The sequence below is a fragment of the Punctularia strigosozonata genome (assembly GCF_000264995.1).
Source record: "Punctularia strigosozonata HHB-11173 SS5 unplaced genomic scaffold PUNSTscaffold_5, whole genome shotgun sequence".
Lineage (NCBI taxonomy): Eukaryota > Fungi > Basidiomycota > Agaricomycetes > Corticiales > Punctulariaceae > Punctularia > Punctularia strigosozonata.
In genome coordinates, this window is record NW_006767437.1 from 2,180,775 (window position 1) to 2,195,646 (window position 14,872).

At 53.7% G+C, this 14,872-nt stretch overlaps 6 protein-coding genes across 6 annotated transcripts; 2 read left to right on the forward strand and 4 right to left on the reverse strand.

Annotated features, from left to right (window-relative positions):
• Positions 1–1,440: 1,440 nt before the first annotated feature.
• On the reverse strand, positions 1,441–2,533 carry PUNSTDRAFT_67050 (uncharacterized protein; the record flags this gene model as incomplete). The annotated part of the gene is made up of 4 exons (XM_007383301.1): positions 1,441–1,541; positions 1,709–1,805; positions 1,858–2,062; positions 2,121–2,533. The coding sequence occupies 4 exons, from the start codon at positions 2,531–2,533 to the stop codon at positions 1,441–1,443; spliced, it is 816 nt and encodes a 271-aa protein (XP_007383363.1).
• Positions 2,534–3,046: 513 nt separating this feature from the next.
• On the forward strand, positions 3,047–4,152 carry PUNSTDRAFT_52184 (uncharacterized protein). The gene is made up of 4 exons (XM_007383302.1): positions 3,047–3,326; positions 3,388–3,454; positions 3,507–4,013; positions 4,082–4,152. The coding sequence occupies exons 1-3, from the start codon at positions 3,090–3,092 to the stop codon at positions 4,010–4,012; spliced, it is 810 nt and encodes a 269-aa protein (XP_007383364.1). The 5' UTR covers positions 3,047–3,089; the 3' UTR covers position 4,013; positions 4,082–4,152.
• A 249-nt stretch (positions 4,153–4,401) lies between these two features.
• PUNSTDRAFT_113356 (P-loop containing nucleoside triphosphate hydrolase protein) lies at positions 4,402–7,435 on the forward strand (the record flags this gene model as incomplete). Its single annotated transcript, XM_007383303.1, has 9 exons — positions 4,402–4,911; positions 4,965–5,423; positions 5,457–5,832; positions 5,886–6,139; positions 6,195–6,342; positions 6,363–6,450; positions 6,499–6,668; positions 6,718–7,115; positions 7,178–7,435. 9 exons carry the CDS (start codon positions 4,402–4,404, stop codon positions 7,433–7,435), a joined length of 2,661 nt encoding a protein of 886 aa, XP_007383365.1.
• Positions 7,436–7,895: 460 nt separating this feature from the next.
• PUNSTDRAFT_52187 (GroES-like protein) lies at positions 7,896–9,052 on the reverse strand (the record flags this gene model as incomplete). The annotated part of the gene is made up of 4 exons (XM_007383304.1): positions 7,896–8,081; positions 8,137–8,537; positions 8,592–8,869; positions 8,932–9,052. Coding segments are annotated over 4 exons (920 nt in total), but the record flags the coding sequence as incomplete, so codon positions are not given.
• A 657-nt stretch (positions 9,053–9,709) lies between these two features.
• On the reverse strand, positions 9,710–11,451 carry PUNSTDRAFT_143428 (GroES-like protein). Its single transcript, XM_007383305.1, has 4 exons — positions 11,032–11,451; positions 10,702–10,976; positions 10,246–10,643; positions 9,710–10,190 (listed from the first exon to the last, which is right to left on the reverse strand). The coding sequence occupies exons 1-4, from the start codon at positions 11,289–11,291 to the stop codon at positions 10,071–10,073; spliced, it is 1,053 nt and encodes a 350-aa protein (XP_007383367.1). The 5' UTR covers positions 11,292–11,451; the 3' UTR covers positions 9,710–10,070.
• A 295-nt stretch (positions 11,452–11,746) lies between these two features.
• PUNSTDRAFT_102122 (GroES-like protein) lies at positions 11,747–13,222 on the reverse strand. Its single transcript, XM_007383306.1, has 4 exons — positions 12,877–13,222; positions 12,542–12,816; positions 12,092–12,489; positions 11,747–12,037 (listed from the first exon to the last, which is right to left on the reverse strand). Exons 1-4 carry the CDS (start codon positions 13,134–13,136, stop codon positions 11,918–11,920), a joined length of 1,053 nt encoding a protein of 350 aa, XP_007383368.1. The 5' UTR covers positions 13,137–13,222; the 3' UTR covers positions 11,747–11,917.
• Positions 13,223–14,872: the final 1,650 nt, after the last annotated feature.

Sequence of the window (14,872 nt, forward strand, 5' to 3'; positions counted from 1 at the left end):
GCCGCGACAATCGTCCCACCCACGTCTGTTCTCTACCTCAAGCCCTGGCGGTAAGGATCCGCCATTTAGATACCGCTCTGCTGGGATTGACATTCCATCTCAGAAGATTCCAAGGTTCAGGGAACCTCGCATCTTCATCCCCTGAACCGCTTCCCACCTAACCTCGGCGGAAACGATAAGGGCTGGCGCAAAGGTGCTATTCTCAACTGGGACGATCGTCTCTGCTGGGGTCCTTGGTGGCGTGAGTAGTGCCCCGACCCAAGAAGTGCAACCTAGTTAGATGGAAGCGGCAAGGAAGCCTGCGCCCTGATGTATCGATTCCCCAAAAGCTCCGAATCGTACCTACACCGTCAAGAAACTCTGGGATCCAGGCCACAGTTGTCTGCAGTATTGCCTGCGGAGATTACATATATGGGTCCGTCGGTATTCTTCCAGCCATCGATCGTTGATTAACAGCGGAAGTCGTCACATACAGTCATCTACAACGATGATGGTCCCCTTGGGCTCAGCCGTCCACCGAGCACACGCCACTGCGATAGCGGTGCAGGTGCTTTACCGCACAAGATCAGCTCAGGACCGTCCTCGAGCCTGATGCACAGCAACACCATGATCTCAATGGCGGCGCGGACATACTGGACGAACCTGAAGGGAATGCCGCATCCGATGTACCCATACAGACCCGCTTCTGTGCTGCCTTTGTAGTGGTCACGCCACTGTTTTAGTCGTCGGTCATCTAACTACATGTGACGACTCATATTGTCATGATTGTTCGAATCAAACTCCGTGACAATGTATGCAGCGTAAACCGCGGAGCCGTCAAGGATTGCGGATACGGTCGTAGCAAAAGGTAATGCAGATGCTGAAATTGTAAGTAAGACATTCTTTCAGGAAGACCATCCGCTTCTCTTTCTGTTGGAAACCCGCTCTCGAGCCGCTATTCATCTAGAAGCGCAGTGCTAAGGCGACAAGAACAATGGCAAAATTTGAAAGTTAATTAAAACAATGGCATCATATTAAACCGCCATACCTGCCTGTTTACCAGCCATCGGTGAACGGTCTACGCCGCCGAATATTCAACTGAGGTGATAACACCGCAAAGGACGCGCAGATCGAATAATGCAACGCATCCGAGCCGTTTCCCAAACAGACGATCGGTACACTATAATCGATTCACGCACTTCGCGGGACCGTGTACATAAGAAGACGTTGTTACTCTTCGTTCACCTTCATTACCGTTTATATCATGTGTATGCATGGCGTTCGCTCTCGAGGGCCATAAATTTGCTATCGCCGTCAGCTTGTGCCGCGGCTTCGCAGAAGGTGATCAAGGCGTTTCGAAGACTGCAGCTCTGGTCAGCGAACGTGGTCGATGCGTGGGACGGGGGTACGATGTTTTATGTGCGTGTACGAGCTGGCGCGAGTCGCCCAAAAGCGCGTCGCTCACCTGGTCTGCTCGTAATAATACATCCGCATCTCTCGGTATTGCCGAATACGTGCTCGCTTGTTTGCCATAACGAGGACTGCGGAGGTCGAGACCATCACTGGGCGACAGCATGTTAGCTCTCGACACATGTCTCACTGTGCAAGTGATGGAGGTGCGCGACAGGCGTGTAACCTGCTTTTGATGAAGAAGCAGGGGGCGAGTGGACATCAAGAAGTAGCCGAGACTCGACTAAGGCGATCTGTTTAATAACCGGCGAGACCTCACCAGAGAGCACGAGCAGCACCGACAACGCGTACTTCCACCAGCGAGATGAGCCCGGTGCGCTGGCAGAAACCGCGCACGCGCCATGCACGCATGTGTGCTGTTTCCTGAGGTGAGATAATCTGTCGTCCTAAATATCACGGAGACGTTACGCTGATGCATTCTTGGTGGTCTGTGCATTGATCCTTGAAATCTTTCGAAGGGAAGCATTGCAAGTGGGCCTCGTCGCAGTACAAAAATAGGGTACGACAATTGTGGCGCATGATGTCTCTGGCGTATGGTTGACCGTCGAATCCGGCGTCCGTGTACGTCGCTTTCTCCAGAATACATCGTTGACCGACAGACATGTTGGCATACCTGTCCTCGGAACGACATTAGGTCCTTCATTACAACCCCAGTCCTGATTTATCCATACATGCACACATTTCCAAGGCACACGGATCCGTTGAAGTTGAATGGGCTGACCAGATCCTGCCATGTGCTCGACGAACTGCATTGCTCGTCTCGACCAAAGTCACAGAGATCTCCTACCGACAGTAAAGGTCGGCAGCCACTGCCGTCGTCCGGACAGAATTGATCGTTGGGGCACAGTGAAGGGAGGGTCTCTGCAGCTGCGTAGCCGAAGGGAAATTCGTCTCTGCGACAGAGCTTCGATGTGCATGTGCTGTTCTCTCCGGGACAGAACGTCTTCTCGTCGCATTGAGACATGAACTTGTGCGTGAGCGGATCGAGGTGGTTGCCGGACGACGAGCATGATCCGCCGAGAGCGACCGACCCGGCCTGTGATCGGAGAACGGATGACGCCAACAGTATGCACAACAGTCTCATAGCGATCGTGACTAGTCGTAAGAAACAGTCAGTTGAGGCCGCCGAGACGCTGCAGCCTTGAGTCCAGAGATAGCAACATCCTACTAGCCCGAGCTGCGGGGCGCCTGAGGCTTGAACTTGACAGCTGTCACTTGATTACATGAAGTGCTGGGCGTAACATTCACAAGGGACCAAACAGGAGGTCCTCGGGCACAGTCTGAGTAGGTCCAGCGGCATTGACTGAGCTATTTGATCGCCGGACCTGGAAATGTGAACGCAGCTGCAGGCTCGCATCATCCCGCAACAACGTTCACGCGTACAAGTTCACAACAGAAGTCTGAAGGCCAGGAACGTTGTATCCAACACAAGGACCGATAGACGAGTTGCGTAGGGAAAAATCCATAGGATATCATCGTAGGATGAAAGAAAGTGCCGCCTTGGACCCTCCTGGACCGACGACCCCGATCTCAGGCACAGTCGCGGCTTGACGAACGACCATGACATCAAAGAGAAAGTGGTGGCGCTTATGCTCCGTCTTTTGCATCGACCTCCTCTTGCGCTAACATCTCGGATCCGGATGTCTTCAATCGAGTCGACAGCCGTGCCAGCTACTTCCGCCGAACGTTCGCAGGACTTGCTGTATTCTCTTACCGAGATCAAAAGCCGAGTTCAGCAAACCGCGGGCGGTCGGGACGTCACGCTTGTCGCGGTCTCGAAATACAAGCCATCTTCTGACGTCCTCGCCTGCTACAACCATGGCCAGCGCGACTTCGGGGAAAACTACGTGCAGGAGCTGGTAGACAAGGCGGCGCAGGTGGGTTGCATATCGCGTGTTCAATAGTGTAACAGAAGCCCTCCTTACATCAAAATCACAGTTGCCTACCGATATCCGGTGGCATTTCATCGGCACCCTGCAATCGAACAAGGCGAAGATTCTCGCAGGTCTGCTCCCTTCTTCCGCCGACTCCGTCACGTCGTTGATGTCATGATTCAGCAATCCCCAATCTTTACGCAGTCCAGACCGTCGCGTCCGTTAAGGCGGCAAGTGGCCTCGACAAGGCGCTTTCCAACGATCGCACAGCACCCCTCAACGTGCTCATCCAGGTGAACACATCTGGCGAGGATGCCAAGTCTGGACTCTCGCCTTTGACCCCATCGACCGCGTCCGAAGATGCCCAACTTGTCACCCTTGCCCGGTATATCGTCACTTCCTGTCCCCGTTTACGCCTCCAAGGTCTCATGACCATCGGTTCGGTGTCTGAATCTCTGGCCAAGGACAAGCCGAACCATGATTTCGAGACGCTGAAAGAAACGCGCGATTCACTTGAGCGTATACTCAGAAACGACAGAATGGTCCCTGCAACATGGGGAGAGGACGGAAAGCTGCTGCTGAGTATGGGAATGTCGAGCGACTTCGAGGCTGCGTTGAGCGCTGGTAGTGATATAGTGAGGGTTGGTACCGGGATTTTCGGAGAGCGTCACAAAAAGGGCGAATCTTGAGGTACGGTGCACTGCGTTCGATAGCTTTTTTCTTCGAGCAGTTTGCTGATGCGGTTCTGTCTTACGTAGGTGCGATTATTGTTGAGTCCGGCAATAGAAAATCCACTGTTGCCAGCATTATGCTCCGCCTTCCGCATAGCCCCGCGAAGGAGACCTTTGTGCGTCAACTGCTATCAAATTTGAGCACATATAAAAGCGCCTGGTACACGAGCGGCGAGCATGCCCCGAACGACGGTTGCAGGCTAGTCTGGGTAATGAACAGTCTGATTGTGAGCTTAAGCTTGTGGATGTTCGACTTTATTGCTATTGAAATCAATGAGCACATGACCTGAAACGCGTCGGTGGCTGAGAATGACCTTACTCTCGTCTGGACAGTGTCAGTGTATACCATGGCCAGAGAGCTACTGCCAACGACGCCGACGCGCCGCTCGAGGCGATTCCAACCCGTTGTAGCCGTTACGCCGTCCAAAGCTGTGTCGCTCGCAGGAAAGAGCACCAAGTTCGCGTGGACCAGCGACGCCATCCTTGAACGACCAACCACCCTTGACGACCTATACGATGAAGAGACCCTTCAGGGACTTGAAGAGGATGTGACCCCTACAAACACATACTACGACTCTCTAGAACGCTTGGAAACCTCCAGAGGCAAGAGCAAGGGTGCGGCAAAGGCACCGGAGATCACGCAGAGGTTCGCAGTGGGCGACACCATCCTCGTGGACACCCCCAGTATATACCCCACTATTCGCAAGCCAAGCATCGGCGTGATTGTGTCAATGTGGAGAGTCATATGGCATGGAGAGGAGGACGTAGATGAACAGGCTACGATGCGTGTGCGCGTACATTGGTTCCTTCGGCCAACAGAATTAGCCAGCGTGCGTGCGCGAAGGGATCACCGAGAAGTAAGTATATGAACTTTCTAACTTTATTTCACTGAATTGCTTCTACCAATCAGGACGAAATCTACCTTTCGTTGGAGAGCAGTGCTGTCATAACACCGCAACACATTATCGACCACTGCACTATCACCAGTTCCTCGCGAGCTCATCCTTCCTCTTCTTCCCGTGCATCCTCAGAGGCACCCTCCAGATCTCCCTCGCCATCCGTCAGGCCATCCAAACGCTCGCGCACGTCAACTTCGACCTCGATCGCGTCCCCGTCGAAAGGACGTAAACTGAACAAGAACCGGAAACATGTTTCAGATGATGAGGATGAATTCGACGAAGACGGGGGGAAAGAGCGCTTCTACTGTGCTCTCGCCGTGGACTCGCGCAAGGGACTATTCTATGACTTAAACTGGGAGCGCCACAGACAAACAGCTCTGGAGCAATATGCATCGCTGAAGCAGAAATTGGCTGGAGAAGAGGCTGAAAAGATAGTGTTCGGGGCCCATTGGAAGGTGGTGGTGAAGGAGGTGGTGAGGAGAAGGAGCGATCAGTCCGCGAAGTCACAGAAAGGGAAGGCGAGCGAGGCTGCGAAGGGGAAGCGAACGACTCGCGCTACAGCGGAGGATGAGGGAGAAAAGAGTGATAGTGATGGCAGCAGCGAGGATGAATACGAGACAGATTCGACCTTGTCGGATGTGACAGCGGACGAAGGCGAAGAGGAGAGCGAAGCCGACGACGAGGAGGCGGAAATTGAAGAGATTCTCGATGAAGGTGAACCGCGTACTCCCTCTCAGCGGAAACGTAGGCGTCAGAAACCAGCGGCTACTCCTCGAAAGCGACGCAAACTCGCGGCGCCTACTCCACGGTCGAAGGCACGAGCAAGGGGGAGGACGAAGCAAGAGCTTCGAGTCGCAGCACCATCTCGAATCACTGGAGGTGTGTTGTCCAATCTTCAGTATTCGCCTTCTTTGAACTCTGGGGTGTTGCAGGGTCATACGCCACTCATTTGTCGAAGCTTCCTCCGGATCCTTATTTGCGTGCTCAACACGTCTTACATGTTGCCGCACGTCCAGACGAGCTTCCATGCCGTGATACGGAGTTTGCGCGCGTGCTCAGATCAGTAGAGGAACTCCTCGAGGAGGGAAGCGGAGGTTGCGTGTACATCAGCGGCGTACCTGGTACAGGGAAGACGGCGACTGTGCATGCAGTGGTCAGGGAACTGAAAAGGATGGCGGAGGATAACGTGAGTCTACTGGGAGAACCGAACGAAAGGAGCTCACGCTGATCACGGCGGGCAGGAAACGAACCCGTTTACGTATGTCGAGATCAACGGGCTCAAAATACCCGAACCGTCTGCTGCATACGGTCTGTTGTGGGAGGCGGTTTCCGGACACGATTTATCAGAAGGCACGCACATCTGCTTCGCCAACCTCGCCGGAGCAACAGGTTAATACACATCATCTCAGGACACCTGAAGATATCGTCGAAGGAGGCGCTGAAACAACTTTCCAAACATTTCGGAAGTGGAGTTCGTGGTCCCGGGGGTCACGCATGGTTCGTATATGCGGCTCTGCCATTTCCAGCGCGTTGATTGTTCTACAGTGTGGTGTTGATGGACGAACTCGACCAGTTGGTGACAGCGAAGCAGGACGTCGTATACAACTTCTTTAACTGGCCAACGATCGCCGATTCGAAACTTGTTGTTATCGCGGTTGCAAACACTATGGACCTGCCAGAAAGGGTGATGACAGGCCGGGTGCGGAGCCGACTAGGTATGTTGATTCCTCGCGTTATGGTACAGAAATTCACATCGGACCACAGGCATGACACGAATCAATTTCCAGCCGTACACGACGCCTCAACTGGTCGAGATAGTCCAGTCGCGGTTGGCCGGTGTGAAGGAGAGTCTGCAGGGCCTCACGGACTCGCCAAACCAGGACGTTATCTCTGCTGATGGTATCCGGTTCGCTGCGATGAAGGTTTCATCCGTCAGTGGCGACGCCCGTCGAGTGCTAGATATCTGCCGACGAGCGGTCGAGCTGGTGCAGGCGAAAAAGAAGACTGCAAAAACCGAGGATGTCAAGGAGGTCATCAAAGTGATGCAGAACAGCCCGACCGCAGCCTATATTAGGGACTGTAGCCTGCACGAAAGGATGATGCTTGCAGCGATCCTGAAGTGCATCAGGAGGGAAGGTGTCGAAGAAGTCAAGTGGGGCGACGTGAGTGTGCCAAATTTAATCACATTTCTGTGAATGCTGACCAGTCATTCCCTCCACCGTAGATTCAATATCAACATCTGATATACGTTTCAACCCTGACCTCTGATACCGACCCCACGCGCAAACCAACACCGTCGGAATTGACCATGGTGCTAGAATCTCTAGTAGCCGCTCGCGCCATGCTGGTAGAAGAAGGCCTTTCGGCAGCACGGAAAGCTCAGGACGAACGAAGGGTGATCCTAAACTTGGAACAAACAGAAGCTGAGAGGGTGCTTGGCGAGGTGGGCGGGCAAAGGTGGCGAAATGCACTTTCGGTTTGAAGCAGCCTTCATCAAGAAACTGTCACGTATTAAAGCTGTATCATTACAAATGAACCAGACCTTTGAGGAAAAGTGGGTTGGTATGTCGCCTTACCGATGTTACTGATCGTATGTGTCACTGGCGGTGATGTCATCGGTGATTCCTTCAATTTGCCTCGACTTGTTCTAAGCTTACCGACTGCAGTTTTACGATGTTCAGGCGTAGGAGCAGGCCCGCCGTGAGAGCATCATTGGTGCTCATACATCTACCACTGACGGGGGGAAGCCTTTGCAATGTAGCACCACCTCTCTCAGCGATACGCACGCCGCTGCGATGCGCAGGCACTACGAGGACACGATACCGTCCTTCTTTCCTTACGAGGAGGGGCTGGATGCGGAGGACAAGCAATAACTTCCCGCATTGAGAGCTGCAACCATGCACAACGCTTGATTCCTACGAGGGCAACGTTGAAGGATGCGGCATAAATTCATTTTATTATCGTGTTATGTTACTCTGATCTCATGTAAATCGAAGCTGGTTCATGAGTTACGCTGTCTCTTGAGGGTGGGCGATTAGCTTGGTACCGCTGATCTTGCCCTCGCGCAGCTGTTCCAATCCTTCAGGGATGCCGCGCAGACCATTGGGGAGGACTTGTATTCGGTTGGGCTGCGAAGAAGATGTAACCAGCATTGCCCATACGATGAAGCACAATCGGCCATACCTTGATGGAACCATCCGCGAGCAACTGTGTCAAGCGATAGTACATCTCCCGCCCGAGATCCTCTTGGCCAGGGAAGTAAACGCTTCCGAAAATCTGCACGACACTCTTGCCATCTTGATTAGGAGGCAAGTCGAGACCAGGCGCTTTCGGTCCGGATAAAAGTTGGCCTCCCGGAGCAAGCAGGCCGTAGCCCATTGTCTGCGTCTCGGCGGACATAGCGGCGGCAAACACTACCTTCAACGGCGTGGAGGTGATCTTGGCAATCTCGACGGCGAGAGCCTCGGTGGGCAGATCCCTGGACAGGACGTGCGTAGCACCTAAGAATGTCAAGAACGGCGTGTGCTTCAGGGAGGCAGTGGTTATGATCGGAGAGAATCCGGAGAGCTTGGCGAGTTGGATGGCTACGAAGAAGGCATTAGCGCGGCGTCCTCACGGACACGTGAAGGCGGCCTGACCAAACTGGCCGACGGAAGTACCGCCTCCAATGACGACGATGGGGTGACCGTGGTATGGGCGCGGTGAAGTCCAGAATGGCGTCAACTCCGCGCCTCCGCCGACGCCGGACTCCTTCTTCTTCGCGAAGAAGCCCATCCAAGGCACCGCGAGCGTGAGCGGAATCGATGCGGCCTCGTCGACGCTAACGTCGTCGGGTATCTTCGCCGCGAACTCGGCGGTAACAAGGGAGTACTGCTGGAAGGTCCCGCGTCCCTTCTGTACCGATCCCGGAAATAATCTGGGGGAAAGAGCAGAGTGCGTTTCAGCTGGCGCTCATTAACACGGGCTGTGCCTACATGCATTTTGTCTCCCTTCTTGAAATGGGTGACACCTTCGCCGAGTTCTTCGACCACGCCAGCGCCATCGAAGCCGAGCAACCCAGGATATTTTATCCAGTCATGCAACATGTACTTAATCATCCAGTCAACAGGGTTGAGAGCGACGGCGTCGATCCTCGCGAGGATCTCGCCGGCACCGGGGGTAGGGACCGGCGCAGTTTGAACGGCGAATTCGCCGCCCTTGATCATGAGGAAGAGACCCTTCTGTTCTGTAGGCGCCATTATACGAGATAATGCGATGGATGGAAAGGAAAGCGCGAAGGTTTGGTGCACTGGCTAGATTGCATTGGGTATTTGAGGATCGTCTTCATATTTCGAGCGATCGAGTGCTCTATCAGATCCCAAGCCCGGGGTATGTGGGTACCCCTTAGAGGTATGGGTACTCTCTTCAATTGGAGGCGGGATTCGCAGTTGACCGTGCCTCAATGGGCTCCCGTCGTGGCATAGGGGCTTCCTTCGAGGTGGGTAGCGAGTGGGTAGCGAGTGGGTAGCGAGTGGGTAGCAAGTGGGTGTACGGAAGGACATGCGAACCACCGGACACAGATATATCTCCTTCAAGGCACGTTGAATGCGAGGGTTGCTTGGCTGACCGGCATTGGAAGGCTTGGTGAACGACTCTAAATAACGAGTAGGCGCCAGCACAGCATGCTACATATACGCAGCGCCACACAATCCGATCATAAGTAATTTGCTCCATGTACTGATGTTGGACGTTAGCGATAATGCTGTTAGCATCGTAGGCTTGCGTGCAGTGATTGCCCAAGCTAGTATAATGGTCAGGTATCCGCATCGCCTTCAGTACAGAATGAATACACGTAGGACGAAGGACTATTCAGCTCGAGCAAGAATTCGTGTCAACAAGCTTCGGTGCCGCCAGGAAGCTTTGCCGTGTTGCGCAAGTTATAATTATGAACTCATGAAAAGCGACGCGGACTCAGGTCGTGTGCCCAAGCCCCATAGGGATATGCTTCATCGTTGGAGCTCGAGCACGTGCGTTGAAGATGTCTGTCAGGTTCGACACCCCATACACACGCATCCACGCATTACTACAGAAAAACGAACGCCGAGCTGTCAAGGATGGAGGGCATGATGATTGGATGTTCATGCAGTCTCCTGAGGACGAACAACGAGCTTGTTGCCGCTGACTTGCTCCTGACGCATCAGGTCCAAGCCGTGGGGAATACCCGCGAGTCCTTCAGGTAGCAATTGCACGCGGTTCGGCTACAGGGGTCTGCGTCAGACTCGACCAGTAACGGAACTGATTGAAATAGCTCACCTTGATTGAGCCATCTGCGAGTAGCTGACTCAACGTCGCATAAAGCTCTCTTCCAATCTCTACCTGGCCAGGGTATCCAACGTTCCCAACCACATTCACTACACCCTTCCCATCCTGACCGCTCACGATACCCTCAGCAGGCGGCAGCACGAGGACGAGCTGACCACCAGGCGCGAGGAGAGACCAGCCGGGCTTTTGTGTACTTGCGTGACTGACCGCGTCGTACACAACCTCAACGGGCTGAGAGGTAATGCTACGAATCTCGGCGATCAGAGCATCATCAGGTAGAGTGCGCGAAAGAACGTGTGTTGCGCCTAGTGATTTGAGAAACTCTGTGTGTTTGACGGAGGCTGTCGCGATAATCGGGGAGAAGCCTGACAATCGAGCGAACTGTATAGCTTCAAGTAGAGCGTTCATGAGCAAAGGTTAACCGCAAGGACACAGCAAATGTCTCACCGTATTGACCGACAGATGTGGCACCTCCGAGCACGACAATCGGAGAGCCTTCATGGGCCTTCGTGGATTTGTAGTACGGGATCAGGCCGGCGCCGCCGCCCTGACCATCCTTCTTCTCGTTGTACAAGCCCAAGAAGGCCGTTGCGAGGCCGAGCGGAACTGACGCCGCCTCATCGACACTGACGCTGTCAGGAAGCTTGGCGACGTGGTAGGCGGTCGCCAGAGTGTACTGCTGAAACGTTGCCCTATCGTTCGTGAACATCCCCTGCCACAAGCTGCGATGTTCGCGTGAATTCGGGAACACGATGGACATAACGTGAATAAACACACATCCTATCGCCCTTTTGGAGATGAGTGACACCCTCGCCAACCTCCTCGACAACGCCAGCCCCATCTGTTCCAAGAATACCGGGATACTGAATGATGTCCGGGGCATGCCGATGGATCTTCCAGTCGACCGGGTTCAGCGCCGTGGCGTCCACCCTAGCCAATATCTCGCCAGCCCCAGGAGATGGGACGGACCTGCTTCTGACAGCGAACTCGCCGCCCGGGGTGAGGAGAAAGAGGGCCTTCTGTTCTGTAGGGGGCATGATCGGATATTGTGAAGTTGAAAGGACCGGTTCGGGGATGGGGTGGGGATATAAGTACCGGGATCTCCAGTCAAGGGGCGACTGCTATGCCATGACAAAGCTGGCTGCTATGTGATGAGTAACACTTGGTCAGCGCTTCAGCTTTCAAATCACAACGAAGGCGTATTGGAGTCTGAGAGTGAAAAGACAACGACGTCGTGGCAGGGTTGTCCACGGATATACGTGGATCGGCGTTTTCTGACCGTGCTTCTAGATTGACTCGCGTCACTTTGTCGCAATACAAGTAATTTCCCACAGTCAGAGAGAGGCTTATCCACGGATATCCGTGGACAACCCTGATCGCGCGGCCGGCGGCCGCCCTGGTCAATCATCCATAGCATTACACTTCTTCTCCTATTTCAGCCTGGCGACGTTCAGCGAGCGCATTAACGCAACAGAACAAAGCACCGGTCGGACTGATATAACCCCTTCTTTTAGGGCATGGATAACAAAGATGGTAAAAATGTTTACAGCGGCTTGTACGCTACTCACGTTGGCGTTGCAAGCTTAGTATACATATCCCGGTATACGTCCTCGAGGCGAGAGCAAATGCGAGAGCAGGCATTGAGAAGGAATGAGACCGATGCTCATGTGGTTTCTTGGGGATGCGCAACCAGTTTGGTGCCGCTAACCTTTCCCTTACGCAACAGGTCCAACCCATCGGGGATCCCCGCCAGACCGTTAGGCACAACCTGCACATAATTAGGCTAGGCAACAAAAATATTAGTCTGTGGGAAGCCGCAGCTACAGGATCAGCTTACCTTGATCGAGCCGCTCTCCAGGAGCTGGGTCAGACGCGCGTAAAGCTCGCGGCCGAGTACGTCCTGGCCAGGGGAGTTGACGTTACCTCCCACGTGCGCAACCGACTTGCCGTCCTGCCCCCGGACGATGCCCTCAGCAACCGGCAGCGTAATGATAAGCGTACCGCCGGACGCAAGCAGGGACCAACCGGTCTTCTGCGTGTCTGCGAGGCTGACAGTATCATACACGTATTTGATGGGCTGCGAGGTGATTTTGCTAATCTCAGTGCTGATGGCGTCCGCGGGCAGGTCGCGAGATAAGACATGGGTAGCGCCCAAAGATTTGAGGTAGTCCGCGTGCTTCACGGAGGCCGTCGTAATGATGGGGGAGAAGCCCGACAAACGGGCGAGTTGTATGGCTACAGCCAGAGGTGAGGAGTCACTGCGATGCAATGGGCAGACAATCCTTACCGTATTGGCCGACAGAGGTGGCACCTCCTAAGAGAACGAAAGGTTGACCAGCGTAGGCGTTGGGGGAGGTGTAAAAGGGAGCGAGAGCCGCACCACCGCCCTGCCCGTCCTTGCCCGCCTGATACAATCCAAGAAATGCAGTAGCGAGCGTAACGGGGAGAGAGGCAGCTTCATCGAGGCTGATGTTGTTCGGTATCTTGGCGGCAAGGTCAGCCCTCAATGTGCCATATTGTTGAAAGGTCGCCCCGTCGTTCGTGAACGAGCCCTGCCACAAGCTGAAGTGATCTAACTTTAGCACGGAGATTCGAAGGCGGTGAAGGTATGGAAAAACATACATCTTGTCTCCCTTCTTGAGGTTTGTAACACCCTCACCGACTTCCACCACCACGCCAGCTCCGTCAGTGCCGAGGATTCCAGGATATGAGATGAAGGGCAATGCCCAATCCTTGATCTTGTAGTCGACCGGGTTCAAGGCGGCAGACTCGATCCTAGCTAGGACCTTGCCGGGGCCGACAGTAGGCACTGAGGTGGTTTGAACGGAGAAGTCGCCGCCCTTGGCGAGGAGAAATAGAGCTTTCTGTTCGGTCGGGGCCATGTGTGGTCTGTCGAAAGCACATTCCGAGCTCGAGGTATTAAATCCTGGTATGCATGGTGTCTATTCTAGCACCAGATGGCGCGGCTGACAGAGCGACTTGCTCGACCGAGACCATGATGGGTTGGTGATAGGTCAGTGCCGATCGGCGGTAGGTCAGCATGGGTCGCGTCGAGTATCACGGCGTTGACGACGTCGATTGGTCTTGCGTTCGTTAAGATTGCGCGATGTCGCGATTCAGCGCTGAGCGTGGCACCGCGTTCCTCCCGGCCGCGGCCGAGACGCCATCCGGCCAGGTAGGTAGGTAGGTATATTTCCGGCGCGGTCCCAATAGCGGAACAACCGGTTGCCGCACCGCACGTCAATACGCACGGCTTGGCGCACACAGTGAATCCACGGCCCCCGTGAGCTGTTTTACAGCCGACACGCCGGTTTCGTTTTCCAATAATTATTGCGATCCGGTATTGAGATCCGGGCCAGAGCTTAGGGAGTTTGCGGGTGGGAAAGTATTGGGTTTCCCAATAATTATTGGAACGAAACGTCTCTATTAGGACCCCGTTAATACGGGGTTAATGTTAGAATATTCCGACGACATTTTGGGCCCTGAAAGGGGCCTTACGTAGGAATATTTGCCGACAAAAGCACGTCTGAGGGCGCCGCAGGCCGGAATGATCTTGACGACATCTGTTCGGAGCAACAAACCAAGGTCAGAATATTTCGTCGACAAAAGGATCGAACCATCGAGGGCCCCGGAGAGGAACAGCCCAGATCGTAGTTGCTTGGTTGACAGACTGGTTCAAGATTTTTATGGCAGGATTTTTTTTTACGAAAGTCTTAACAGAGACAAACAATTAGGGGGCCTCAAAGTTGGCGATTATGGGACAGATTACGGAGTGGATTCGAAAGTCGATTATGGTCGCGGATTATGGTCGAACCGAGTGTAGCGGCTCCAGAGCCGCTACACTCGATTCGACCCATAATCCGATTCTGCTACGACTCTCGCTACATCGGAGTTTGGAATCCTTCCCACCGGGTCTGGGATGTCCACTCGCCTCTTCGTCCTGACCAACCCCGCCGCATCGTCGTTTCTTCCGTCCTCTCTCCGGTTTTTATCAACGTATAGTTCTGGCCCTGACCATCCACGTCGTATTGACGTTCTTCGTCCTCTTCATGGTTCTCATCGGCGTATAAGGAACTCCATGGATGGCAGGGAATCATTCAATGCGGACCTGGCGGGACGGCACGTTTTCCTGTGGGTACAACACCACCTACGTTGTCGCGCGAACTGTAGTGCTAGTATATAGTCACACAGTTGCCTAGGGTCCCGGTCTATCTAAGTCGGGGATGACCTAGTTGAATCAGGAGAAAGAAATGGGCCGCTTGAATGTATTTACTTAAACAGAGAACTACGCTCTGTCCTTTTGTCTGTACTGGAAATCCGTTCCCACGCTTATAGGGAAGTTACTGAGTATGTCGTCGGTCTTCTGGAAGCGTCTTGTCGCTTCAATGTATCCTATTTCCTATCTTCTGGAAGCGTCTTGTCGCTTCGGCGTATCCTAATTCCTATGTCGTATGTCCTGGAGTGATACTTAGATCTATTGCCTAAGTCAACACTCAAATATCTTCCTAATTCCTATGTCGTATGTCCTGGAGTGATACTTAGATCTATTGCCTAAGTCAACACTCAAAAGCGTCTTGTCGCTTTATCGTATCCTATTTCCTATATCGTATGTCCTGGA

Excerpts from the sequence above, each read along its gene's own strand:
- PUNSTDRAFT_52184 (XM_007383302.1), top strand. The coding sequence starts at position 3,090 with ATGTCTTCAATCGAGTCGACAGCCGTGCCAGCTACTTCCGCCGAACGT. Across the intron at positions 3,327-3,387 it reads TGGTAGACAAGGCGGCGCAG|TTGCCTACCGATATCCGGTG; the intron begins GTGGGTTGCATA and ends TCAAAATCACAG. Across the intron at positions 3,455-3,506 it reads CAAGGCGAAGATTCTCGCAG|CAATCCCCAATCTTTACGCA; the intron begins GTCTGCTCCCTT and ends GTCATGATTCAG.
- PUNSTDRAFT_143428 (XM_007383305.1), bottom strand. The coding sequence starts at position 11,291 with ATGCCCCCTACAGAACAGAAGGCCCTCTTTCTCCTCACCCCGGGCGGC. Across the intron at positions 10,977-11,031 it reads CTCCAAAAGGGCGATAGGAT|CTTGTGGCAGGGGATGTTCA; the intron begins GTGTGTTTATTC and ends CGAACATCGCAG. Across the intron at positions 10,191-10,245 it reads TCGCAGATGGCTCAATCAAG|CCGAACCGCGTGCAATTGCT; the intron begins GTGAGCTATTTC and ends AGACCCCTGTAG.
- PUNSTDRAFT_102122 (XM_007383306.1), bottom strand. The coding sequence starts at position 13,136 with ATGGCCCCGACCGAACAGAAAGCTCTATTTCTCCTCGCCAAGGGCGGC. Across the intron at positions 12,817-12,876 it reads CTCAAGAAGGGAGACAAGAT|CTTGTGGCAGGGCTCGTTCA; the intron begins GTATGTTTTTCC and ends AGATCACTTCAG. Across the intron at positions 12,038-12,091 it reads TGGAGAGCGGCTCGATCAAG|CCTAATTATGTGCAGGTTGT; the intron begins GTAAGCTGATCC and ends TTTGTTGCCTAG.